Source organism: Heptranchias perlo, chromosome 7 (assembly GCF_035084215.1).
Source record: "Heptranchias perlo isolate sHepPer1 chromosome 7, sHepPer1.hap1, whole genome shotgun sequence".
Classification (NCBI taxonomy): Eukaryota; Metazoa; Chordata; class Chondrichthyes; order Hexanchiformes; family Hexanchidae; genus Heptranchias; species Heptranchias perlo.
In genome coordinates this window covers 26,268,154-26,294,424 of record NC_090331.1, presented here as the reverse complement: position 1 = coordinate 26,294,424, position 26,271 = coordinate 26,268,154, and the positions used below count along the sequence as shown (strand labels likewise).

At 42.7% G+C, this 26,271-nt stretch overlaps 1 protein-coding gene across 1 annotated transcript in view; it reads left to right on the top strand.

Moving 5' to 3' along the window:
* Positions 1-26,271, top strand: part of kynu (kynureninase) — a 176,738-nt gene that overhangs the window by 94,283 nt on the left and 56,184 nt on the right. The window contains exons 6-8 of the mRNA XM_067987195.1: positions 376-447; positions 764-838; positions 4,793-4,939. Of these exons, the coding sequence (XP_067843296.1) occupies positions 376-447; positions 764-838; positions 4,793-4,939 (294 nt within the window). The remainder of the gene's footprint in view (positions 1-375; positions 448-763; positions 839-4,792; positions 4,940-26,271) is intronic.

Here is a 26,271-nt window from a genome sequence, read left to right as displayed (position 1 = left end):
TTTCGGGCAAGACAGCTGGCTAGTGGCACGTAAATGAGTACCAGGAGTTAAAGTAGCCCAGGCCTCAAATTGATGCCATCAAGCGAGAGGGGTGTTGATGCTTGTTACCCCCCCACCCCGGCCCTAAACCTGATCCCAGTTAAAATCCCTCCCGTATGTTTCAACGTCATGCATTCAGACAATTTTTTAATCATGATTATGCAGAAAAACAGGCATGCTTCCATTTTTCATCAACAAGAGATGTCACTTGTCTTTTACTTCAAAAGTGTTTGTTTCCTTGGTTGGATAACAAAACTACTCATGGTGCATGTAATACAGCTTTATTTAAATATTGAGTGTTCAGCTCTTATATGTGGTAACCTTTTTGTTTTACAGCTCTCCTTCTACAAACCAACATCAGATAGACATAAGATTCTCATGGAAGCAAAAGCATTTCCTTCTGATCATGTAAGAACTACTTTTACAGCATTAGAATTAATCAAGCCCTTGTATAGGTTATACAGTGATTTATTCATTGTCACTACGTTATGTTGGTGAAATATTTACTACTTGGGTCTCTGCCAATATCTCAGCAAGCTTTATTACAAGATCACCGAGTATGCATCTCATTACCAATGCTGTTTTTTGGGAAGAACATGCACTATGATTGATATAACGGTTCAGTAAGAGACTATGGAAGTAGCTGAAAACTGGCATTATTGATTTTTATGTAGTAAAAGTTAAAGTCTGCAAATCATTCATTGTAACCTTCATTTTTTTAAAGTATGCAGTGGAGTCTCAAATCCGGCTTCATGGTCTGGATCCTAAAGAAAGCATGCTTTTGCTGTCTCCAAGAGAGGTTTGTGTCAGTTTTGTATTGATAAGATAATATACCAGTTATCTTTTTATGGTACATCATTAGAGTTGATCATTCTAACAACACTCCCAAGGCATGTATATTTATAATACCATTATCGAGTTATTTCTTTTCCTTTGTTTAAATTGTTATCAGAAAGAGTTATTTGGGTCAATCTGGATTCTGTCTATAATATGTCGATCTTGTGAAAGTTCCAGAATATTAAATCTTAACCTAGGCGAGCTGGCTAGGTTATTGTGGATATCGAGAAAATAAAGATAAAATGTGACCTTATTGATATTGTTGTATTGCTGAGTGAATAAATCACACTGCTTGACTGAGGGTTGTAAAACCGAGGTCTGCAGGCCATTAAATGGTACTCAAGCTGTAATATTTAAGCAGCACAAAGGAAAGAGAAATCTCCCCCCAACAAGAGTGGTGCACACACAGCGACCTCCCCTGTCAAGCACTGAGTTAGACAGCTTCCAAGGATCTGCCCACAATTTCCATTAGTTACATTTCCAGGAATGACTAATACAGTTCCCCAGTGCATAGGCAAACTACGCTCCAGAAGATTCTGTGTACTTATTCATTTGGAACATCTTACAAGTAACAGTTCACACTAAAATTGAGATGAAGTTTGACAGACAACGATATGATTCAGTGTAACAAAATGCAGTACATTGTTTCTATGTAAAAGGATAATTACTAAGTATATAGATATATTGAATTGTATATCTGTCTGCATAAATAAAGGTTGTGATTGAATTGAAAATTAAACCAAGTTTCTACTTGTCTGTCCTGTTCTGTAAGAGCTGCTTTGATAACCTGTCTGTTCTTGCAAGTGATAGATGCCATGATACAATTTTCAAAAGATCAAAAGGGAGTTAACCCTAATATGGCAATGTTCTGACAAGAAAGCTCTCCCTGTACCTTGCTTCCCTCGTACAAATGAGTTGGGCAACTTTATTGGGCTAACCTAGTAAAAATAATTTTCTCTTGCTACTGTTACTGGTTCAAACCCCACTACAGGATTTGAGCATATAATCTAGCCTGATACTTCAGTGCAGTACTGAGTGCGTGCTGCATTGTCAGTGGTGCCATCTTTCAGATGAAGTGTTAAACCAAAGCCCCATTTGCTTGTTCAGGTGGTTGTAAAAGTTCCCAGGGCACTATTCGAAAACAAGCAGGAGAGTTTTTCTAGTCAACATTTAACCTTCAACAACACTACCAAAACAGATCAACTGTTTTTTTGTCTCATTGCTTTTTGTGCTACCTTGTTCTGCAAAAATTAGCTGCTATGTTTGCCTACATAACGACAGTGACTACACTTCAAAAGTAATTGGCTGCTGTAAAGGGATCATGGTGTGTGTTTGGAATGAGAATTAGAAATGGTTTAATGTGTAATTGTGATGTGTGTTGAAGAATATGATTTACGGGAGGGAATAGTTCAGAGTACTGGGGGATGGGGGTGGGAATGACTATTGCCACGTGTTATTGAGGGAGATGGAGAAATGAAGAGCTATACTCACCCTCGCTACTCTTGTGAGGTCATTGAAGCATTTCCTTCATTGAATCCAGGCCCTGGAGGTGATGGTCTAGGAGCTGACGATCTCAGCCACCTTTCTGCAGGTCTGGTGGGTGTCACGCTCATGAATCTTCCTCTCACTAGTCGTAAAGAGAACTTTCCTCCTAGCCTTCACCTCTTAGGCCAGTGCCTTCAGGGAGGCTTCAGAGAACATAGGAGCTTGCTTTTGACTCATTTGTCTATAAATAAACCTTCTTGCAGCAATCTTTCAGAAGGGAATGCAGCCCTTAAGAGTGTATTCCAACTTTAAATAGGCCTCTGGAGGCCCACTGGAAATTACGCACTACAAGTAGGGGGGATTCCTGTCCCTGACAGGATTTGGTGGGAAACCCTGCAATCAAATTTAAATGACGTCCAGGTATTAAAATACCCCGGGCTTGTAATAGAGGCCAGTGAGTGCATTTCACACTGGCTCCGCACCCCACCCACCCAAACCCTGCTCCAGATTAAATCATGGTGATAATAGCATCAGCAGCATTCATGTGAGGAAAATGATGCAAATTTTTTCCCACTTCTGAAACAAATGAAAATTTGTCAAACATGCTTTCATGATGATAATGCATCTCCCTCTCCCCCAAAAATATCAACCGTCACATTTGGCAAGGCCTGATGGGAATAGGGCTACCACAAACAAAACTCCCTTGCCTCTGATTAATCTTCCTCCCTGGCCATTCCCTCGGCCTGAAGCAGACTGTTGACAGCCTCAGAGGAATTTTCAACCTTGAACTTTAGGCCCGATCTCTTCTACATCACAAAGACCGTATACTTCCACCTATGCAATGTTGCCCACCTCTGCCCCTACCTTAGCCCCTCTGCCACTGAAACCCTCAAACACACTTTTTCACTTCCAATCTTGACTACTCCAACACTATCCTTGCTTGCCTCCCATCCAGTATCTTCCATAAACTCCAACCTGTCCGAACTCTGCTGCACGTATTCTGTCCTGTAATATTCCTGCTCGCCCATCATTCTTGTCCTCATTATCCTCCAATAACTTCCAGTTCCCCAACACCTCAAATTTAAAATTGTGTTCCTTGTTCCCAAATCCACACCCTATCTTATCTCCATAACCTCCCCCCACCCCCCATACTCTCTGTTTTTCTGACTCTGCGCATTACTATTGGCAGTAGTGCCTTCAGAGGCCTACGTCCTACTCTCTGAAATTCACCTCTTAATCCTCCTTGCCTTTCCAGCCCTCTCCCCACCTTTAAAAAAATCTTTTCAAAACCCACCTTTTTCAACAAGCTTTTGATTACCCTCAATCTCTCCTTCCCTGGCTCATCCATCTTCCAGACGCTTCTCTGTGAAGTGTCTTGGTACGTTATTCATGGGTTGCTGCTAAAGATTTTCCTTTCAGTGTTAAAATGAGCAAGGTGGTCATATAAAATATAGGAACAATAGTTTTGTTTAACATTTCAAATGCAGTGTGAAAATAAACAGCATTATGTTAGATTACAGTAGAAATTTGTATAGCATTATGTTGAATCTACTGATATATATCCAATCTGGTGCCGCCAACTGATGCTGTTATTTGTATTCTATTGTACATCAAATTTCTTTCTGGTAATCTGCTCATTGTAAGTTCACAGTGATTATTACCCTTTAGACGGTTGGGCTCCTAATAAATTCAGGAAAACTGTTGCCTCCCTGGTCTGATCAATTCTGTTCAACTCTTAGCTCTTGCATTGTGATACTGAAGCGAAACACCAATGTTACAGTCATAAAACTATTCAAACAACTGTATAATTTTGCTCAATAACACAATTTTACAAGAAAATTAAACTTCATCAGTGTTGGTACAGTAACCCATGGACGACATGAGCTTGGTAAGGGCATGGGAGGAGATGGGGCATATGATGTTGAAACACATTTTTCATGGTACCTTTTTACAATATGGGAAGGAAAAATCACATGATTGTCCTGTCATTCTTGACATCAAACATTAAAATCTCCACTGTCTTCCTGTTGATATCTTCTCTTTGTCAAACTGGTCTCACTCCTTTTATTTGGATTTTTTTTTAACATAAGACTGTATAACCTTTTTGTGAAATACTTTTTTTTAAGAGTTAAGTGAGATGTAGTATGTTTTATTCTGACTGGTGTGAAATGTTTCTCTCAAACACAGCATAAATGCCAGCAATGTATTTAGAGTAGATAGATATTTCATTCAAAAGCCAAAGACTAATTTAAAAATCATGAAAGGTGTGAGATTTTTTAAGTGCTTGGGAGTTTTACAAGTACCATCATTTTTGAAATCTGATCAGATTGAACTGTAAAATATTCTGTTCACAAATGTTCCCTAATCGTATTAACTATAATTCTGTTTATTATATTTTGTATCAAAAACATGATCAACTGTTTGTTTCTAGGGAGAAGAGACCCTGAGAACAGAAGACATTTTAGCTATAATAGAAAAGGAAGGTGACTGTATTGCTGTGATTATGTTCAGCGGAGTACAGTATTACACTGGGCAGCTGTTTGACATGGCTTCGATAACAAAGGCAGGACATGCTAAGGTGAGTTGAACGGATCAACACAAGTTTGAAATTGAAAATACACAATAGGTTCATCAGCATCTGAACAGAGATAAGGTAGGGTAATGTTTTGGGTGGAAACTGGAACGTCGTCAAGTACAAAAAGCGGGAAGAAGGTCGCAGACAAACACTAAGATCAGGCATGCTGACTCCTAACACAGAAAGTCAGCTAATGGGTTTAACAGACTGCAAACAAGTTTTTTGAAAAGCTGGATAGAAGTGTAAGACTGGTGGATGATACACAAAGGAAATCTCAGTAAGTCAGTGAAAAGTCTTTAAAAGGAGAAAAGGGCATGAAAATAGCCAATTAAGACATCGTAAAGGCACTTGGATAAGTACCTGCATTCACAAAATAACTAAATATCTTGAAGCTTTGTACTTGGAAAACATAGGGAGCGATTTTCAATTGCAGCCTCCTGTTTCTCATCTGAAAAACGGACAGGCATGAATTGAACCTCGGCCGCTCCCTTGCAAATCAAGGCTCACTTGATGCAATTTTCAGGCAGGCCTGTAAATGGGCGAGCAGCCTGGACGCCTGTAACAGGCAGGAGGCTGCTTAAATATGCAAATTTGGGCTCCTATGCCAGTTGTACAGTTACAAATGGATGGAGTGTGTGCCGTGCGCGTTCCACCTAGTTGGAATAGGCGTTGAACGGCCTAAGCAGTGATTCTTAAAGGGATCGCTGCAGGCTGTTCAAAAAACGACACAGGAAATTTATAATTTTTTTAAACTCTGGCTGGAAGCTGACCCATTCGAGGCCCCCCCAAGATCTAACTTGCTGGCCCGCTTAACGTGGGAGCCAGCCGGTATCCTGCCCTCCCACAACTGAGAAGCTGCAGTCGGGTGCTTGTTTGAAAATGAAGCCCAAAACAAAAATGCCACTGATTCCATGCCCATTTGGAGCAGAAGTTGAAGATTGGCCCCATAATTTCAATAATTAATTTCAAAAGACCTACATTGGCTCCCGGTCTGGGAACACCTCGATTTTAAAATTCTCATCCTTGTGTTCAAATCCCTCCATGGCCTTGCCCCTCCCTATCTCTGTAACCTCCTCCAGCCCTACAACCCTCCGAGATCTCTGCGCTCCTCCAATTCTGGCCTCTTGCGCATTCCCAATTTTAATTGCTGTACCATTGGTGCCGTGCCTTCAGCTGCCTAGGCCCGAAGCTCTGGAATTACCCCCCTAAACCTCTCTGCCTCTCTACCTCTCTCTCCTCCTTTAAGACGTTCCTTAAAACTTACCTCTTTGACCAAGCTTTTGGTCATCTGACCTAATACCTCGTTATGTGGCTTGGTGTGAAATTTTGTTTGATAATCGCTCCTGTGAAGCGCCTTGGGACGTTTTACTACGTTAAAGTCCCTATATAAATGCAAGTTGTTGTAAATACACAGCATAATGCTAGAATTTGGATTATCTTTCTCACCGGCTATGTTTTTTGAACCTTTTCAACATCTTTTGCTATTCTTTTCACTGCACAAAAAATATCTTAGTTATCTTAGGAGCCAACATTCATTTTAGGAAGAGATGTTTCATTTAACCCTATAGGATATAAGATGCAATTCATACACAAATTACATATTCTGCTGAAATTAATCTAATATCTTGCAAGAATGGAGTAGTCAAAGTAATGATTGTCTGAGATTTTTGCCCCATGCAACAAATACTTCATTCTCATAGCTTTCTTGTTCTTTTGCTTAATGAAGACCTTCTTCTCATTCAAGATGTTTGTGTAATCCATCAACTTCATTTTCAGGGTCCTGCTTTCATTGAGTGTCATTGCTAACTGTTTGGGAGTAATTTTAACCCCAAAGAACAGGTGGGTTGGGGCGGGTGGGAGGTAAAAATTACAGTTTTTTGAAATGGGACTGCAACCCAGCTCCAATGCACCCACTTCTGGGTTTAACCCAGGCGTGTTTGGATGTGCGGTGCATTGGAAAGTCGGAAGTTCCGTCCCCATTTAATGACGGCGAGCAGATTGTTAAAGGGGCAATGTCCCCCATTGCAATAGTTGGGGCACTTAATTTTTTGTGTATTACAAAGGTGAAACAAATTTAACCTTGCCTGCTTGGGTCTCCCATCGTTTCTGATTCTTGTCAGCTGAAAGCAGGCTAGAAACATGTAAAAATAGAAAATAGGAGCAGGAGTAGGCCATTCGGCCCTTTGAGCCTGCTCCGCCATTCAATATGATCATGGCTGATCGCCTATCTCAATATCATATTCCCACTCTCTCCCCATATCCCTTGATGTCTTTTGTGTCTAGAAATCTATCTAGCTCCTTCTTAAATATATTCAGTGACTTGGTCTCCACAGCCTTCTGTGGTAGAGAATTCCACAAGTTCACCACCCTCTGGGTGAAGAAATTTCTCCTCATCTCAGTCCTAAATGTCCTACCCGTATCCTGGGACTGTGACCCCTCGTTCTGGACCCCCCCCCCAGCCAGGGGAAACATCCTCCCTGCATCCAATCCGTCTAGCCCTGTCAGAATTTTATACATTTCAATGAGATCCCCTCTCATTCTTCTAAACGCTAGTGAATACAGGCCAAGTCGACCCAATCTCTCTTCATACAACAGTCCTGCCATCCCAGGAATCAGTCTGGTGAACCTTCGCTGCACTCCCTCTATGGCAGGAATATCCTTTCTTAGGCAGGGAGACCAAAACTGCACACAATTCTCCAGGTGTGGTCTCACCAAGGCCCTGTGTAACTGCAGTAAGACATCCTTGCTCCTGTACTCAAATCCTCTTGGAAGGGCTGGATCATTGAGGTGAGTGCCATTATTGCACTAGTTGTGGGCGCGGAGGAGCAGGAGTGCTTCGTCTATAGCCAACAAGCTTACCTGGCGCGGTTGGACCCCGCATGCAGCAGCCCCACCGACCCCCCACCACCAATGGCGGACCCCCCTCCCCACCGTTGGTAGATCCCATCCCCACCTCCGACGCTTCACCCACCTCCAGTCTCTTCTCCTGAACTGCCACCTCCTCACCTGACCTCTGATCTCTTCACTCAACCTGCGACCTCCGATCTCATCTCCCGCACCGTGACCTCTTCGCCTGCCCACCGATCTCTTCTGAACTGCTAGCTCCAACTCTTCTGAAGATTTGGCAGCAGGTTTGACTGGGAGGATTTGTATTGATTATGGGATGGAACTATCATATAGGAAGATGTCATTTGATAGCCGCTCTGGAGAGAGCTAGACAAATATCTTCGTCAGGTCTCAAGAGGCCTTATAGTAGTTGCTCTTCATCTGCCTTTGATCTCCTCCCGACATCAGCTCCCCACCCCCACCCTGATCTCCACCTCTGGCATCAGACCGCCCCCCCCTCACCCAAAGCCCTCCATGGCCCACGATCCCTCTGTCCCTCTTCTCCGATCCTCGGCCCTCCCGCCTGACTGCCAGCCAGCCTGTCAATCTGTCTGGCTGCTCCGCACAAAAACCGGAAGCAAAGATGATTGACTGCAGTCGAGATCCGATTGCAGATTTAAACGGACTCACTTTGCTTCCGGGTTCCCCATGCTCAAATCCACCCACCCGCTGAGTTCCCATTTCAGTGTTAAAATCCAGTTGGTTATGTGCTCTGAAAGGGCGTTGCAGCTGAAGGTGACTAGCCTGCAATTTTGTCAGTGTTTTTTAAAATTAGACCTAACAAATATCTATCCTGATTTGTAATAATGCCACAAAAGGATAGAGAGCACTTTGAGCTGTGCCACTAAAATAACATTTTCAAAAAATTAAATGGTTCCTATTCGGTACGAACAATACCACAAACTAAAATGTTTATTGATTTTTGAAAAAGTAAGATGGTCCCTTAACCGCTGAAATGAGGAAATACTTTAACCTAAATCAACACCATCAAAAATAGATTAACTGATCGTTTATCTAAAGTGCTGTTTGAGGAATCTTGCTGTGTTCAACTTGACTGTCATGTTTGTCTACATAATAACAATGATTACACTTTAAAAGTGATTCATTGGGTGTGAAGTGTTTGGGACTCCGGAGGGCATTGGAAGGTGCTGAAGAAATGAAAGTATGTTGTTTTATTAAAGGCAACAATAGAATGCTCCAGAAAAAAAGTCAAGTCATATTTACATATCATTTAAATGTAATGCAGTCACAACTTTTTGCCCTACACATACAAGATAGGTCCAATGTGCAGAAAAGGATAGGATTACTCAATGTTATTACTGAATGTCATGATGTGGAAATGCCGGTGATGGACTGGGGTAGACAAATGTAAGGAATCTTACAACACCAGGTTATAGTCCAACAGTTTTATTTAAAAATCACAAGCTTTCGGAGCTTACCTCCTTCGTGAGTGAAAGGTTCTAAAATCGCATAACATATATTAGGCTGGGAGACGATCACACCAATCAAAGGTGTCGTTGGTATTCAGACAGGTTAGCCACGGAAAAAATTACATCCCAGTATACTGAATACACAATGGGTCAGATTAAAAAGCCAGAGAGAGAAAGAGACCCGAAAGGCAGAGAGAGAATATCCAGTTGCATTAAAAACAGATAACTTTTTTTTCCTGCTGGTGGGGTTACGTGTAGCGTGACATGAACCCAAGATCCCAGTTGAGGCCATCCTCATGGGTGCGGAACTTGGCTATCAATTTCTGCTCGACGATTTTGCGTTGTCGTGTGTCTCGAGGGCCGCCTTGGAGAACGCTTACCCGAAGATCGGTGGCTGAATGTCCTTGACTGCTAAAGTGTTCCCCGACTGGGAGGGAACACTTCTGTCTGGCGATTGTTGCGCGGTGTCCGTTCATCCGTTGTCGCAGTGCCTGCACGGTCTCGCCAATGTACCATGCTCTGGGGCATCCTTTCCTGCAACATATGAGGTAGACAACGTTGGCCGAGTCACAGGAGTATGAACCATGTACCTGGTGGGTGGTGTCCTCTCGTGTGATGGTGGTATCTGTGTCGATGATCTGGCATGTCTTGCAGAGGTTGCCGTGGCAGGGTTGTGTGGTGTCGTGGACGCTGTTCTCCTGAAAGTTGGGTAATTTGCTGCAAACGATGGTCTGTTTGAGGTTGGGTGGCTGTTTGAAGGCAAGTAGTGGAGGCGTGGGGATGGCCTTAGTGAGGTGCTCGTCGTCATCGATGACATGTTGAAGGCTGCGGAGAACATGGCGTAGTTTCTCCGCTCCAGGGAAGTACTGGACGACGAAGGGTACTCTGTTGGTTGCGTCCCGTGTTTGTCTTCTGAGGAGGTCTATGCGATTCTTCGCTGTGGCCCGTCGGAACTGTCGATCGACAAGTCAAGTGTCATATCCCGTTCTTACGAGGGCGCCTTTCAGTGTCTGTCTGTGTCCATCGCGTTCCTCCTTGTCTGAGCAGATCCTGTGTATTCGCAGGGCCTGTCCATAGGGGATGGCCTCTTTGACGTGGTTAGGGTGGAAGCTGGACAAGTGGAGCATCGTGAGGTTGTCCGTGGGCTTGCGGTAGAGTGAGGTGCTGAGGTGCCCGTCTTTGATGGAGATTCGTGTGTCCAAGAAAGAAACCGATTCTGAGGAGTAGTCCATGGTGAGTTTGATGGTGGGATGGAACTTGTTGATGATATCGTGTAGTCTCTTCAGTGATTCTTCGCCGTGGGTCCATAGGAAGAAAATATCGTCTATGTATCTGGTGTATAGCGTTGGTTGGAGGTCCTGTGCAGTGAAGAAGTCATGCTCGAACTTGTGCATGAAAATGTTGGCGTATTGGGGTGAGAATTTGGTTCCCATGGCTGTTCCGTGTGTTTGGGTAAAGAACTGGTTATCGAAGGTGAAGACATTGTGAACCAGGATGTCAGCCTCGGTTCAGTGGTAGCATTCTCACCTCTGAATTGGAAGGTCATGGGTTCAAGCCCCACTCTGGAGATTTGAGCACACAATCTAAGCTGCCACTTCAGTGCACCACTGAGGAAGTGCTGCACTGTTGGAGGTGCTGTCTTTTGGATGATATGTTAAACTGAGGTCCCATCTGCCCTCTCAGGTGGATGTAAAACATCCCATGGCACTCTTTGAATAAGAGCAGCGGAGTTCTCCTAGTGTCCTGGCCCTCAACTACCACCAAAACAGATCAGCTGGTCATTTATCTCATTACTGCTTATGGAACCTATGTTCCAGCAACATTTTTTCACTCCTGCCAGAACTGCAAAATGTAATCACTGATAGATAAAGGCTTTTAGAGCACAAGTTGTTCTTACACAGGGGCCAATTTTTCTTGAGTGTTCCACACTTCAGTTAGCTCTGGCAACCATCTTGTTTGATCCAACTCAATGAGCAGCCAGCCCTGGTGCTGAATAATTATAACTAAGGAGAACTTAGAACCTTTAAAAGCACATGATTGAATGGGTAACATCATGACTTTTTCAGTGCCATCTTACATCTTAGAAATGTACCAAATACTTCACACACAATGAGTTATTTTGAGATGGAGTCACTGTTGTTATGTAAGTAAATGCAGCAGCATGCTATGCACAGCAAGATCCCACAAACCACAATGAGACGAACATCCAGTTCTGATGAAGGGCCCTACCTTCCTCTCTCCACGGATGCTGCCTGACCTGCTGAGAATTTCTATAATTTTCTGTTCTTATTTCAGATTTCCAGCATCTGCAGTATTTTGCTCTTTTTACAGTATTCTATAGGCCTTATACAGAGACAGTATAGTATCTTTTTGTATTGTATTTAATCATCCTGCCAATGCATCCTAGCACTCTATTTGCTTTTGTAATAGCCTTGTAGCACTGGTTGAGAACTTCAGAGACTCACATACTATAACACCTAGATGTTGAACATGGAGCAGACGTGTGTTCTCCCATTCTGCAGTGTTATGCATGTGGGCAGGGCCAATAACAAGCATGTGTGCACCATGCAGGGTTGCATGTTCAAGTGTGTTGAGTGGGAGAAAGACCTCGGTCTCCTCGGTGCGTTCTCACATGCTTTGTTGATATTAAATAAAATTACTATTCTGAGCATGGAAGTGGCAACTTTCAGGCATTTACCATTTTTGAAATAAAAACAGAAAATGCTGGAGAAGCTCAGCAAGTCAGGCAGCATCTGTGGAGAAAGAAACAGAGTTAAAATTTCAGGTCAAAGACCTTTTGTCAGAACTGGAAGATGTTAAAAGCTATTGTTGATTTATTATTTTTGAACTGGTTTCAAATGAAGTGCGAGAACAGCGTAGGTAGGGTGATTCATTTCCTCCTTCTCAAAGTGCCCATCATTTTCTTGGCATGGCTATTAATCCAGTCTGACTGAGGCCAGCATCTTGCAACGTGAGGACTCATGGAGGATACATGGCTTCTCCCATTCTGTGATGGATAACAAATGCACGAGCAAATTTGATGCAAGGTCAGTGCTTCCTTCAATAAATACTCTTGAGACTACTTGCGTTCAATGAAAAGTACTGTTCTAATTTGAGTTTAGTATTTCGATAGAGCAGGAAGGTCATTGGAAATAAAAGCAAGTATTAGAGGCCTAGTTAACAAATGGGGCTGCTTAACTATTCATGGGGAACGTTACAGGTACCATATTATAGGCTTACATTTGATAGCATATAAGTTTTGTGAAAAGAGTGAGAACAATTTGACACAATTTAAAAAGAAATGGAATTGTGCTGCAAATTACATTGAAAGGAGACTACGGAGGGGTTGATTCAACTCTTCGGGGTGAAGTTTCGATGGGGCGGGACTTCTGTCCGCCCCTCTGTATCTTCTGCAGCCCTGATCATTTCCCTGGGTTGGAGCTCATTAAGTATACACAATGGACTTCATGTGGGATTCCTGCTGTCAAAAGAGAGTCCGTAATTGTAAAGGAGAAAACCTCCTGCAGTGGCTGGAGCAGAAACCAGAATCCAGAATAGCCAACAAGAGACTTTTTAGGGGCAGAAGCACCTCGAAGATCTGAAATGAAACCCAGTGAAGGCTTTGGCAGAGATGGGGGCCGACAACAGGTAAGTCATTGGAGACAAAGTGAAGGGAGAAGAGGCTGCTACAAGACCATTTCCCTCCATGGGGACACATCAGGGCAGTTACTGCCACTTCCCAGGGCCGACAGCCACCTTCCCCATGGCAACCCTGGGAAAGACGGAAAATCCACCAGGACCTAGGTTTCACCCACCTGCCACTACTTGTGGGAAGGAGCGAGCAGTGAGGGGTGGGACGTTCCGGCTGGGAAGGTGATAAGTCTCACTGGTGCATGTGCCATGAACCTGCCTAATTTTGGACAGGATCGTGGAGGAAAATCCCCTCTACAATTCTATATGTTGACAGTGTGCTAACTTTAATAATGTTCTTTCAGTTCCAAGTTGCACATCAATGTTGATAAATTCTACTTGCATCTCTCCAATGTGGGATGTAAGGGCAAATTCCTCAATTGGATGCCCCCAGTAAGAAGTGGTGCTTACCAGGAGCATTGCTCGGGAAATTATGGGTCCACAGTCTCTGATTTTCATCCTTTTCAATTAATAGATGGAAAATCGGGGCCTATGGGCCCAAGATTTCTCAACCAGCACCCGCTGTAAGTACCGCTCCTCACTGGGAGCACCTGATGGGGAAATCAGCTCTACAAGGAATACAAGTCGGGGATGTCCAGGGCTAATTGAGTGCAATATCTATCTCTTGAGTGAATTTGATTGTTGTATCCTGAAGTCTAATTGTTGGATAAATAAAATATCCAGCAGATAGATGCTTGACATATTCTCTTTAGGTTTCAAAGTAAACAATATTTTTTTTAAATCAGCAAATCAGAAAAAATGAGGTTACCATAGCATCTGTGAAAGTGAAAAAATACTTTGTTACAATATAGCTTGGAAGACGTGACATCATTTAAAATCAGCACAAACATTGCTGAATTGTTTAATTATGTTTAGACAAGTCAAGTTATGATCTACTTTTCAGATAATTTCCAGCAAGACTATAAAGTATGCAAAGTGTTTAAAAAGTGGTGTTGCAGAGTTCCCAGTCATGTTCCTTAAAGTTCTTTGTTTTATTTAAAGAAAAAAATGTTTAAAAGAAAAAAATTTTTAAATTCCATTCATAAGATTCAGAAAATCACAATTTTGTTTTACCGGCTTACTTGGGGGCGATTTTAGCCTTACTTACCCGGTGGGAAACTGACACGATCAGATGGGCCACCCATTTTGCCCTTGGCCTGTTCTTACTTTCCAGTGTGGACAAATTGGGTTAAAACATCTCCATACTATGCTGCTGCTGTTTGTCCCTCATTCAGTGTCATTTCTGCGGCCATGAACAGTTAGCATGATCTACTAGGTGCCAAAAATAATTCTGCGAATCACTTATTCCATTGAACAATGCAACCCGTGGTAGAAAGTAATTTGTGAAGGTTTTCCTCTCAAATACATGATTATGATTCCCTAACTCATGGCATAAATTGGTGTTCCACATTGTGTAAACTCATTATCAAGTTTCTTGAGGCAAGATTTGACATTGAGGTTTCAGAAGATATATTCTAATCTGTATACATTAACTTTGCACAGAATCCACCCTTGCATCTTTCGTAAAATCCAGCATATAGATTGCACTTGGTCATAGGTAACCTATGTATTTTGCAGTTGCCATTTTGGTATAAAAGCAAAACTAATTCAATCTGTGCATAAGTTACCACTTATAATAGAGAACCTTAAAATGTGTAAGTAATTTTTGGTGACTTTTAGCTGTGTATTTTAAAATAAAACTCTCTTTCACTTCTGGGAAACTTGATCAGCTATAAACTTGAGGCGATCCAGTAACCTTAAATACCAATTTCAAAAACCTGAAGGAAAAGTACTCAACAGTATTGCTCTCAGTAGGTTTAAGTGAAAAAGGTACCACAGAGAGCAGTAAATACTTGAGACACTCAGGCAAGTGAATAGGGGTTTCTGTGTAACAACAAAAATAGCTATTTTTAAAAAAAAGCTCTATATGGCACTTAGTACCTGAGTATAGTCTTTTGGCCCCAAATTCAATATAAAAACATAGATGAGTTCCTTGGACACTGATTCTTACAAAGAGAGTTAATGAAGAGAGCACAGTACTTTGTCTAAATTCCTGGGTGCAGAAACAACCATCCCTCGAATGCCTTACTGGCCACAGCTTACAAGTTCTACAGGACCTGCCCTCGTAGATGGAGATGATATACAATTTTTATCAAGATTCTTTGGAACCCTCAGATTACATTTTAGTGGCAGATTCCACAATCATTTTCCATAATTTATTTCTGTACAGGAAGCTCTGTACTCAAGATTTCCGTGAAGTGCTTGAAGTGTCGTCATCATCATCAAATCCTCAGCAGCAGAACTAGTGTGTGACCTTGCCCTCCAGCGAGCTGGCACCTATGGTTTCCTTTCCCCCCGCCCTGGCTCTTGCGCTCTTGTGCCCGGTGTCTCACCACATGCAAATCCCTCCTTTATCCTAGCCTCTAAACTACGTGCAGTATCAGTCTCCGAGCTGGTGGCTGCGATTGTAAAATCGAGTGATGGTTTGCCTTCATCATCACTATCATCTTCCTCTGCTTCCTCTTACGGTGCAGGTTCCAGTTCTTGCATATCTGAAATGACAAAGGGACGCAGGTTGAGTTAGGGTGAAGGGAGAGGAGAAAGTAAGACGTGTGTGCTTACACCATCTGCAGCACGTGAGTCAGAAAAGATGATGGGTTGAGGGAGAAGTGGGAAGCAAGAAGGAGGTTTTGGTATGCAGAGACCCTCATCATCGATACCTCCAGCACCGCCAGTGGCCATGGCTGCAGTGATGACCCTTCCAATGATGGCCAACACTCTCTTCCATAAGGGTGAGGACGTGCAGACGCGCCTGTCCTCCTCTAATTCTTTCTTGCTGCCTCTTGATATGTGCCACCTTCTCCTGCAAGAAAGAGGGAGGTTTGTTAGTGAGTGTCCCACAACATGTTTGGGAGCTGTGGCTGTCATGATTGAATAGCCGCCAGTGTGTGTGACCTGCGAGTTGTGGGTGTGCGGCTTGCAATAGTGGTAATGTGTGAGGGTGAGATGTAGCATCTGATTTGAAGAGTTGCTTATTGATTGAAAGAGTTTGTTGGTAGGTGGGTGATGTGGGGTGTAGTGCATGGAGCAGTGGATGAGGCTAGTGGTGCAGTTGGTAGGATATGCCACTTGACAGTTGAACTCGCACACCTTGCCCACTCGTGTCAAATCATTGAACTTCTTCCTGCACTGCATCCATGTTCTTGGCGCAAAGCTCTAGGCATTGATCTCGTCCATTACTTCCTCCCACTGCCTTTTGAGCATATGTCTGGAGGGCCTCTTGCCCCCCCCTCCCCCCCCACAGATATAGGATGCCCGTCCTCTGTTCACCTCTTCCACTAAGGCCTCTAGTCCATTATCCTTGGTGCATGCTCTCTTGCAGGCGCAGCCATTCTTCAATATATACCAGCACAGATTTAGTTCCCAATGGATTTCAAGCACTTCCTGCAGCCACAGTGCACCTCCCCTTTAAGAGATGTAAACAATTTTACAACACCAACGATTTTATTTGAAATCTACAAGCTTTCGGAGGCTTCCTCCTTCCTCAGGTAAATGTCAGGAACTCCTCGAAGCCTACGCAATATAAACAATACATGGTGATTACAGACTGCCTTTGCAACTGCCCGTTGCCAAGGCAATCACCGTGTTCAGACAGAGAGGTGTCACCTACAGAACCCCCTACAGAAACCTACAGAACAACGCAAAATCGTCGAGCAGAAATTGATAGCCAAGTTCCGCACCCATGAGGACGGCCTCAACCGGGATCTTGGGTTCATGTCACGCTACACGTAAGCCCACCAGCGAACAAAAGCTATCTGTTTTTAATATAACGGGTCATTTGCTGGCTTTCTCTGCCTTCCGGATGTTTCTGCCTCTTTTTTTTTTCCTGTTTGTTTTTTTTGTTGAATGTATATTCGGGGGTTCTGTAGGTAACACCTCTCTGTCTGAACACGGTGATTGCCTTGGCAACGGGCAGTTGCAAAGGCAGTCTGTAATCACCATGTATTGTTTATATTGCGTAGGCTTCGAGGAGTTCCTGACATTTACCTGAGGAAGGAGGAAGCCTCCGAAAGCTTGTAGATTTCAAATAAAATCGTTGGACTATAACTTGGTGTTGTAAAATTGTTTACAATTGTCAACCCCAGTCCATCACCGGCATCTCCACATCATTAAGAGATGTAGGCTGCCTTTAAGTAGCGCTAGCCACTCCCGATATCGGAGCCCCCTGCTGATGCGTGCAGCCAATCTACAGCGCAGGTAGTGCTGGCTGCATGCAGCAATCACTGAAATCATCAGGCAGCATGAAAATTAAGATCCCAGCATTGTAACCCCCATCATTTAAATGTAAGGAGTCTTACAACACTAGGTTATAGTCCAACAGCTTTATTTGAAATCACAAGCTTTCGGAGCTTTCCTCCTTCGTCAGGTGAGTGTAGGGTTATTGCACTCACCTAACGAAGGAGGAAAGCTCCGAAAGCTTGTGATTTCGAATAAAGCTGTTGGACTATAACCTGGTGTTGTAAGACTCCTTACATTTGTCCACCCCAGTTCATTACCGGCATCTCCAGATCATCATTTAAATGGTATTCTGCTCCACTGCATGTCATCACTGATCTATTACAGCAGGAACTACCGCTTCTCCATTTGCCTGTTAAGGGGAAGCCAGGTGTTGGAGATCTCAAGCCATTTAAAAAGTAAGTCACATGATGTGCATGCACCATATTGTGCGTCAATCCTTGGGCAATATTTATCCATTGACAAAATCTAATACAACAACCCATCCAGAGTACCTTAGGGCTTCAAATGCTGTTCACTGGTTTCAGAGGACTGCAGTAAGCATTGTTTCCAGAGGGATACACCACAGATATTCCTTGGGCGATAGTTCGAAATGGGCCGTATCGAATTAGCCACCCATGATGCTCCCCGTCCGATATTTTATTTTTATTCGTTCATGGGATGTGGGCGTCGCTGGCGAGGCCAGCATTTATTGCCCATCCCTAATTGCCCTTGAGAAGGTGGTGGTGAGCCAGTTCAGTTGACTTCAACGGTACTGACTGTCAAGCAGGCTGTATAACGGGCGGTAGATACAATACCGCCCCTTTAGCGCAGGCGCCAAAGTTGAATTTCTACCACTCTATCTGTTTACAGTCAGCCATTGTAGATATTAGACTTCTGTGGTGATTTAAATTTGGCAGCCAAATAGTGTCCAGCAGTGTGAAATTACAGTTTTACTCAGTGACAAAAATATGATAAAATACTGAAAATTTGCAATGGCACTGCATTTTTGTGGAAGCTTGTGTGCAGTTTCTATTTAGAGGGCTCTGCAAACACCTGCATCTGATTAATGTCAGATTAATCTATTTGTACAGAATTTTGTTAAGACAAGAGTAGAGAATTCATGCTGTCAGATTTAATTGTCAATTGCAAAAAAAACCCAAAAATCTGCAGAATGTGATTGGTACTTGAACTGACAGAAAGGTAATCTGAAATGTATGTGAAGTAATTTTCATTGCAAACAGAATATGTGCACTGCATTGCAGAAGAACTAATATTGGAGAGGCAAACTGAGCAGTGGGGATCACAAGGTACGAGCTGACTTGTTGTCTGATTTTGGTGTTCCCAGTCTTCTAAATGGAAATTTCTATAAATAATAAAGTGATCTATATAGACTTTGGTTCACATCCTTTTTTTAAGTACTTAAGCAACTGATGTGGAAGACTAAAATGCAGAGGCAACCACTGGACAAAATGCACAAATATTGCTTACTGAAATTAATGTCTTGGAAATTCCTGGTTACATAGTTGCTTGATGCAGTAAAGCCTGAAAACTATTAAGGCCCCGATTTTAACCCAACCACTTGGCAGCAATGGGGTAGGTGATTGGTTCAAATGGGGAAACTCCCCGGTCGCGAATTGAGCTGCTACTGACCGAGGACAGAAACGCACCCACCGGTAACGTACGGGCGTCCGATGAATATATTCAAATTGGGGTCCGATGGCGTCATTTGGACCCTGACGTGGACCCAGCAGCCAACCCACTCAGTAAAATTTAGCGGCACTGACCTCACAAAGAGGCATCATCAGCCGAGAAAGAATTGGATGAAGGCGAGGGGAACCACAAGAAGGAGGGCCAGAAAAAAAACCTTGCAGCTCGAGAGGCCAGGGAGCAGTTGATAGAGTAGTACTTTCGGTGACCTCCTCAATCCCCTTGCTGGAAAAGTCAGAAAAAGCCTCTGAACATTAACTGTCTTGTTACACCTTCACCACTCCCTTGATTCTGCATTAAAGAACTTTGGAACCATTCAGCCAACCTCTATGTCAATGACATTATGGCAGTGCAGACTAACAAGCTGCAATGAGAAGAAACTATGGACCAAAGTGCCAAATGGATAAAGGTGATGATTTTAATTTCAAACACAAGATTATAGTAAATTCTTTTGTTGCCCAAGTGTTCAACCCATAGTGCCTTTCGTATGAGAATTCTACTACTCCTACAAGGTGCTGCCCCAGTGGCTTCAACAGAGCTGATGGATGGCTGTTGTCGCTCATGTGAGAACCCCGGAGATGCTCATGGCGGATGACTTCTGGGAGCCTGAACATCTGAGGACCCGGCTGCACACTACAGCACTTCAGCTGCTGTGTGGGCAGTCTGGCCCAGCTGGCTTTCTGGAACCGTGGTTGGAACTGGTTGAGGGAGTGGCCAGAAAGCAGATGTGGTGACATCTTGGAAGAGTGCAACACGTGCCCTCCTGCTGCGTCACTGCAACTCCGTTGGGGCTGGGGCTCAGTCCTTCTAGTCATCTGCAGGAGAGCAGACTGCAGAAGATAAGTGACCGTCTCGAAAGTCCCTATCCATTTGCTCCATCAGTCTGTCCAAGATGGATGTCTGCCTCTCCAAGGTGGACGTCTATCTCTCCAAAGTGGATGGCAGCCATTTAGGCTTCCACCAAAGCTGCAAAGTCTGTGAACATTGACTCCTGTTGTAAGACTCTCCAAGGTAGACTGCTGAATGTGGATACCATGGGAAATGGCAGCATTGGAAGGAAACTCCTACACACTTTCCACCATGGTGGTGAAACTTCTTGGCAAGTCTTCCAATACATGATATAACTACCTGTGTAAAGCAAACAGTTTTTTTTTCTCATTGCTGGGCCCCTGAAGTACGCATCTCTGCATTCCTCAGCAGAGCTAGGAGAGCACCCGCCCCCGGCGAGCTGTTCATTGGGCTGTCCCTGCCACTAAACCTACTGCTGCTCACTCGTGCTGCTTGTTCCACCACATGCACAACCTCTACCTCACTCTTCAACCCAGCTGGGGTGTCAATATCTGTGCTGTGCTTGTGGATGGAGCATGTGATGGTGCCTTAATAATGAAGGATGACATAAGGACAGTGGTGAGAAAGGATCTTGGCTCAGAGGATCAGAAAGTAGAATCACTATGGGTGGAAATAAGAAATTACAAGGGGCAGAAAACACTTGTGGGAGTAGTTTATAGGCCCCCTAATAGTAGCTACACCATTGGACAGAGTATAATCATGAAATAATAGGAGCTTGTAACAAAGGTTAAGCAGTAATCATGGGGGACTTTAATCTGCATATAGACTGGGCAAATCAAATTGGCAAAGATAGTTTGGAAGACGAGTTTATGGAATGTATTAGAGACGGTTTCCATAGCAATATCTGATGGAATCAAACAGGGAACAGGCTATTTTAGATCTTGTAATGTTTAATGAGATAGGGTCAATTAGTAATCTCACAGTAAAAGAACCTCTGGGGAAGAATGATCATAATATGATAGAATTTCACATTGGACTCGAAAGTAATGTACTTAGTCAGAAACGAGAGTCTTAAACTTAAATAAAGCCAATTACATAGGTATGAGGGGCGAGTTATCAAAGGTGGATTGGGAAATTAAATTAAAGGGTTTGACAGTTGAAAAGCAATGGCAAACATTTAAAGAAATATTTCAATATTCTCAACAAATATACATTCCATTGTGAAATAAAAACTCCACAGGAAGAGCGATCCACCCGTGGCTAACTAAAGAAGTTAAGGAGAGTATTAAATTGAAAGAAGAGACCTATAATGTTGCCAAGAACAGTAATAAGCCTGGGGATTGGGAGAGTTTTAGAAACCAACAAAGGACGACCAAAAAATTGATATAAAGGGAGAAAATAGAATATGAAAGTAAACTAACAAGAAATATAAAAATGGATTCTAAGAGCTTCTACAAGTATGTCAAAAGGAAGAGAGTAGCATTAGTAAACGTTAGTCCCTTAGAGGCTGAGACAGAAGAAATTATAATTGGGAATCAGGAAATTGCAGATGTGTTAAACAAATATTTTGTATCTGTCTTCACAGTAGAAGACACAAAAAGCATACCAGAAATAGCGGGGAACCAAGGAGTAAATGAGAAGGAGAAACTTAAAACAATTAATATCACTGGAGAAAAAGTAGTGAACAAACTAATGGGACTGAAAACCAACAAATCCCTTGGACCTGATGGCCTACATCTGAGAGTTCTAAAAGAGGTGGCTGCAGAGATAGTGAATGCATTGGTTATGATGTTCCAAATTCTCTAGATTCTGGAACGGTCCCAGCGAATTGGAAGATAGCAAATGTTACCCCGCTATTAAAGAAGGGAGGGAGAGAGAAAATAGGGAACTACAGGCCAGTTAGCCTGACATCTGTCATTGGGAAAATGTTGGAATCCATTATAATGGAAGTGGTAACAGGGCACTTAGAAAATGATAATATGATTAGGCAGAGTCAACATAGTTTTATGAAAGGGAAATGGTGTTTGACAATTTTATTAGAGTTTTTTGAGAATATAACTAGCAGGGTAGATAAAGGAGAACCAGTGGATGTAGTATATTTGGATTTTCAAAAGGCATTCGATAAGGTGCCACATAAAAGGCTGTTACACCAGGTAAGGGCTCATGGGGTTGGGGGTAATATATTAGCATGGATAGAGGATTGGTTAAAGGGCAGAAAACAGAGAATAGGGATAAATGGGTTATCCTCGAGTTGGTGGGCTGTAACTAGTGGGGTGCCGCAAGGTTCGGTGTTTGGGCCTCAGCTATTTACAATCTATATTAATGACTTAGTCGAAGGGACCAAGTGTAATGTATTCAAGATTGCTGATGATACAAAGCTAAGCGGGAAAGCAAGCTGTGAGGAGGACACAAAGAGTCTGCAAAGGGATATAGACAGGTTAAGTGAGTGGGCAAGAAGGTGGCAGATGGAGTATAATGTGGGGAAATATGAGGTTATTCACTTTGGTAGGAAGAACAAAAAAACAGAATATTTTTTAAATGGTGAGAAACTATTAAATGTTGGTGTTCAGAGAGACCTAGCCGTCCTCGACAAGAAACACAAAAAGTTAGGATGCAGTTACAGCAAGCAATTAGGAAGGCAGATGGCATGTTGGCCTTTATTGCAAGGGGGTTGGAGTACAAGAGAAAGGAAGTCTTACTACAGGCTTGGTGAGACCTCACCTGGAATACTGTGTACAGTTTTGGTCTTCTTAGAGGCAGTGCAATGAACGTTCACTAGATTAATTCCTGGGATGAGAGGGTTGTCCTATGAAGAGAGATTGAGTAGAATGGGCCTATACTCTCTGGAGTTTAGAAGAATGAGAGGTGATCTCATTGAAACATATAAGATTCTGAGGGGGCTTGAGCAGGTAGATGCTGAGAGATTGTTTCCCCTGGCTAGAGAGTCTAGAAGTAGGTGGCATAATCGCAGGATAAGGGGTCGACCATTCAAGAGTAAGATGAGGAAGAATTTCTTCATGCAGAGGGTTGAGAATCTTTGGAATTCTCCAAACCAGAGGGCTGTGGATGCTGAGTCATTGAATATATTCAAGACTGAGATGGATAGATTTTTTTACTCAAGGGGAATCAAGGGATATGGGGATCGGGCGGGAAAGTGGAATTGAGGTCGAAGATCAGCCATGATCTGATTGAATGGCGGAACAGGCTCAAGGGGCCGTATATCCTACTGCTCCTATTTCTTATGTTCTTATGTTCTCAGAAGAATTCTCCTCTTCTGAGGTGTCTTCTGCAGGGGGTAGGGTGCTCTAGACCTAGAGGAGAAGAAAAAAGGGCCAAGTGTTCGGATGGCACTGAGAGGCTGGATAGTAGCAGATGGCAGGCATCACAATGCAGCTTGATGTCATGAATCTGCGTGCTTATGTGTTTCTCAGAGGTTTATGAAGGGGGCTAAGTAATAGTCAGGTACCCTGTTCACAGAAGACCCTAGCCTTAAAATCCTGGCAGCTCTTGCAGGGCCACTGATATCAAGTGCTTGCTGCTCCAGCTCCGAGTGCACCTTGATGTTGGGTGTTTCTTCTCTGGTCTTAGTCTTGTTGTGCGACGCCTTATCCTGCAGCGAGAGAGGGTGAGAGTTAGTGAATGCCTTCTAAAAGGGTGAGTGCATACGTGTGGGGCTTGTGCTTGTTGTGCAGCTACGAAAGTTGGGGGGGGGTGCGGTGGTGTTGAATTGAAAGCAGGTGCGCACATGTGTGAAGTGAGGAATGTGCCATGTGAGAAGGTGATTGTGCAAAGGTAAGCAAGCTTGAAGAGAATGGTGCTAGTGGGTGTTGTGAAAGGAGAAAGGAAGAGGTGAGTGGGTGTTTGTGATGAGAATGAGAAGTGGTATAGAAAGAAGAACTTGCATTTATATAGCGCCTTTCGTGACCTCAGAACATTCCAATGTGCTTTCCAGCCAATGAAGCACTTTTTGCAGTGTAGTCACTAATATAGGAAATGCAGCAGCCAATTTGCACAGCAAGGTCCCACAACCAACAATGTGATAATGACCATATAATGGTTTTTTTTCGTGATGGTGGTTAAGGAATAAATATTGGCCAGAGAATATTGAGATCTCCCTACTCTTCTTCAAATAATGCCATGGGAACCTTTACAAACACCTGAGAGGTCAGATGGGGCCTCGGTTTAGTGTTGCATCTGAGAGACAGCACTTCTGACAATGCAGTATTCCCTCAGTATTGTACTAGCCTGGATTTTGTGCTTCAATGTCTTTATAGTGGGACTTGAACCCACAACCTTCTGATTTAGAGTCAAGAGTGCTACCAACTGAGCAACAGCTGACACTAGTGTGGCCTTGTGCTGGGTGATGAAGGATGTGATGGAGAGAAAATGAAGTGAATTAGTGAAACAGTTGTATATCATCTTGGTTCTTCTAGCTACAGGAAGGGAGAAAGAGATAAATATCACCGTTTTCTCACAATCATATCTCTGGTTAGTGTAGAAAGTAAGAAAGACTTGCATTTATATCGCTCTTTTCACAACCTCAGGACATCCCAAAGCACTTTACAACCAGTGAAGCATTTTTGAAGTGCAGTCATTGTTGTAATGTAGGAAACAGGGCAGCCGGTTTGCCCACCGCAAGGTCTCACAAACGTCAATTTGATAATGACCTGATAATCTGTTTTAATGATGTTGGTTGAGGGATAAATATTAGCCAGGACACGAGTGATGCATTTCATAGTCATGAGTTTTATACACTGGGCCCCTTGAAAAGGCATTGGCCAAAATTTTGCTGTGAAAATAACAGCGCTCACCATTACTTCTGTGCAAGTTGGACAGTGAGCAGAGATGGGCGGTTAAACACAAAAATCCGGAAGTTGCTGTCTGAGATGCACCGCTCCTCCTTAAGCTGCGCTAAGATGTCATCTGGCTCCCCATTCAAATGTATTAAACAACATGAAGTTCCTGTACTGATGCCGTAGATACAGACTAAACTCGCCACAAAAAGTTTGAGCTTGTCCATTCCAGTGTAAGCACCCTGAAAAGGCGTGATAGGTCTTAATTACTGCCAAACATCACCTCTGGCACTGAAAATTAACTTTTACAAGTGTGGAGTCTCATTCCTTCAGCTTTTAATTGTTGTTGGAGGTATTTTTTAAATTTAAATAGTTTTTTTTTTACTTTTTCTTTCTGTCCCTTTTATCTCTCTCAATCCAATCTTTCTTTCCCTCTCTTTATTTCGCTTTCTGTACCTGATTTGACACTATTCTAACTGTGCGGCTCATTAACGACTCTTCAATTTTATTGGTTAAGGAGATACACAGTTGCTTGCCCTGTTCACACAGGTCCCAGGTGCCCTGTGGATGGTGCCATGCTGTTTGCATCTCCCACTGCCAGTAACTTGCTGTGCAAAACCCCATGGAAAGTCTATGGGCAGGTGCAAGTCTACCGAATGACTGGCGCCATTTGTTTGCCGTCACAGAAAAATCTGGCCCACCAAATACATCACTGCTGTGATATCTCTGTGGAAGATAATGATTTCCATGGCAATGGTAAATCAAAGCAGGGTCTCTGGCCATTGAAATAGTGGCTCATGAATCAGAAAATTCTGTTAAATTGTACTTATTGAACATATGTGATTGCTGGTAGTTAGTGAAAGGTCAAACTTTGAGGATCTGAAAATTTTCCATGAGTGAATATGCTTCAAGGCACAAAACCATAAGGTATAATTTAAATTAAAGACACTTCATACTACACAGTCCAATACCAAGGAACAGTATTTATAATGGAGCTTGTTTTAAAGTGAACATCAAAAATCACCTATGGCACTGGTGGTTTTACATTACATGGGCTCTTAAGACACACGGATCAAATGGAAAAATATGCATAGGAAGAGAGAACAGATCATTAAAACACACAATTTGAATGTATTACTAAGATAGACATTATTATGGTCATTTGTGAAATATATTCTCCAAATGTGAATTGGAATTAATGAGATTTCATTACACTTGTCACTACGTGAGATCAGCTTCTTCTATGTAAAATTAATGGAAATGAGACTATCATTTCAGTAAGGTTTTGGTTAAAAGTTGGAGATTTAGAATATTATGATTTAAACCTCAATTTGTGGAGGGTTTTTTTTTGCTTAAAAGACCATTAGTTGACTTGCTGGAATATATCCATTTCAAATTCAAAGGAGGAATGAGGCAGTTATGGAACTTATTTTGTACTCTGAAAATGTTTTTATATTATTGATATATTAAGAAATATTCCACAAGAATTGCTGATTGCTTTGGAAATTCTGAATCCCATGGGTGATTTTGGTTGTTTGATAAAAAAAATCAGCAGGAGGCAGTCAACTGACTTATATTGACAGAGGTGTTTGACTTCTTCCACAATTCTATCCAACTGAAAGAATTGAAAATGTTGGCGTATTGGGGTGCGAATTTCATTCTAAATCTCCAACTTTTAACCAAAACCTTACTGAAATGATAGTCTCATTTCCATTAATTTTACATAGAAGAAGCTGATCTCACGTAGTGACAAGTGTAATGA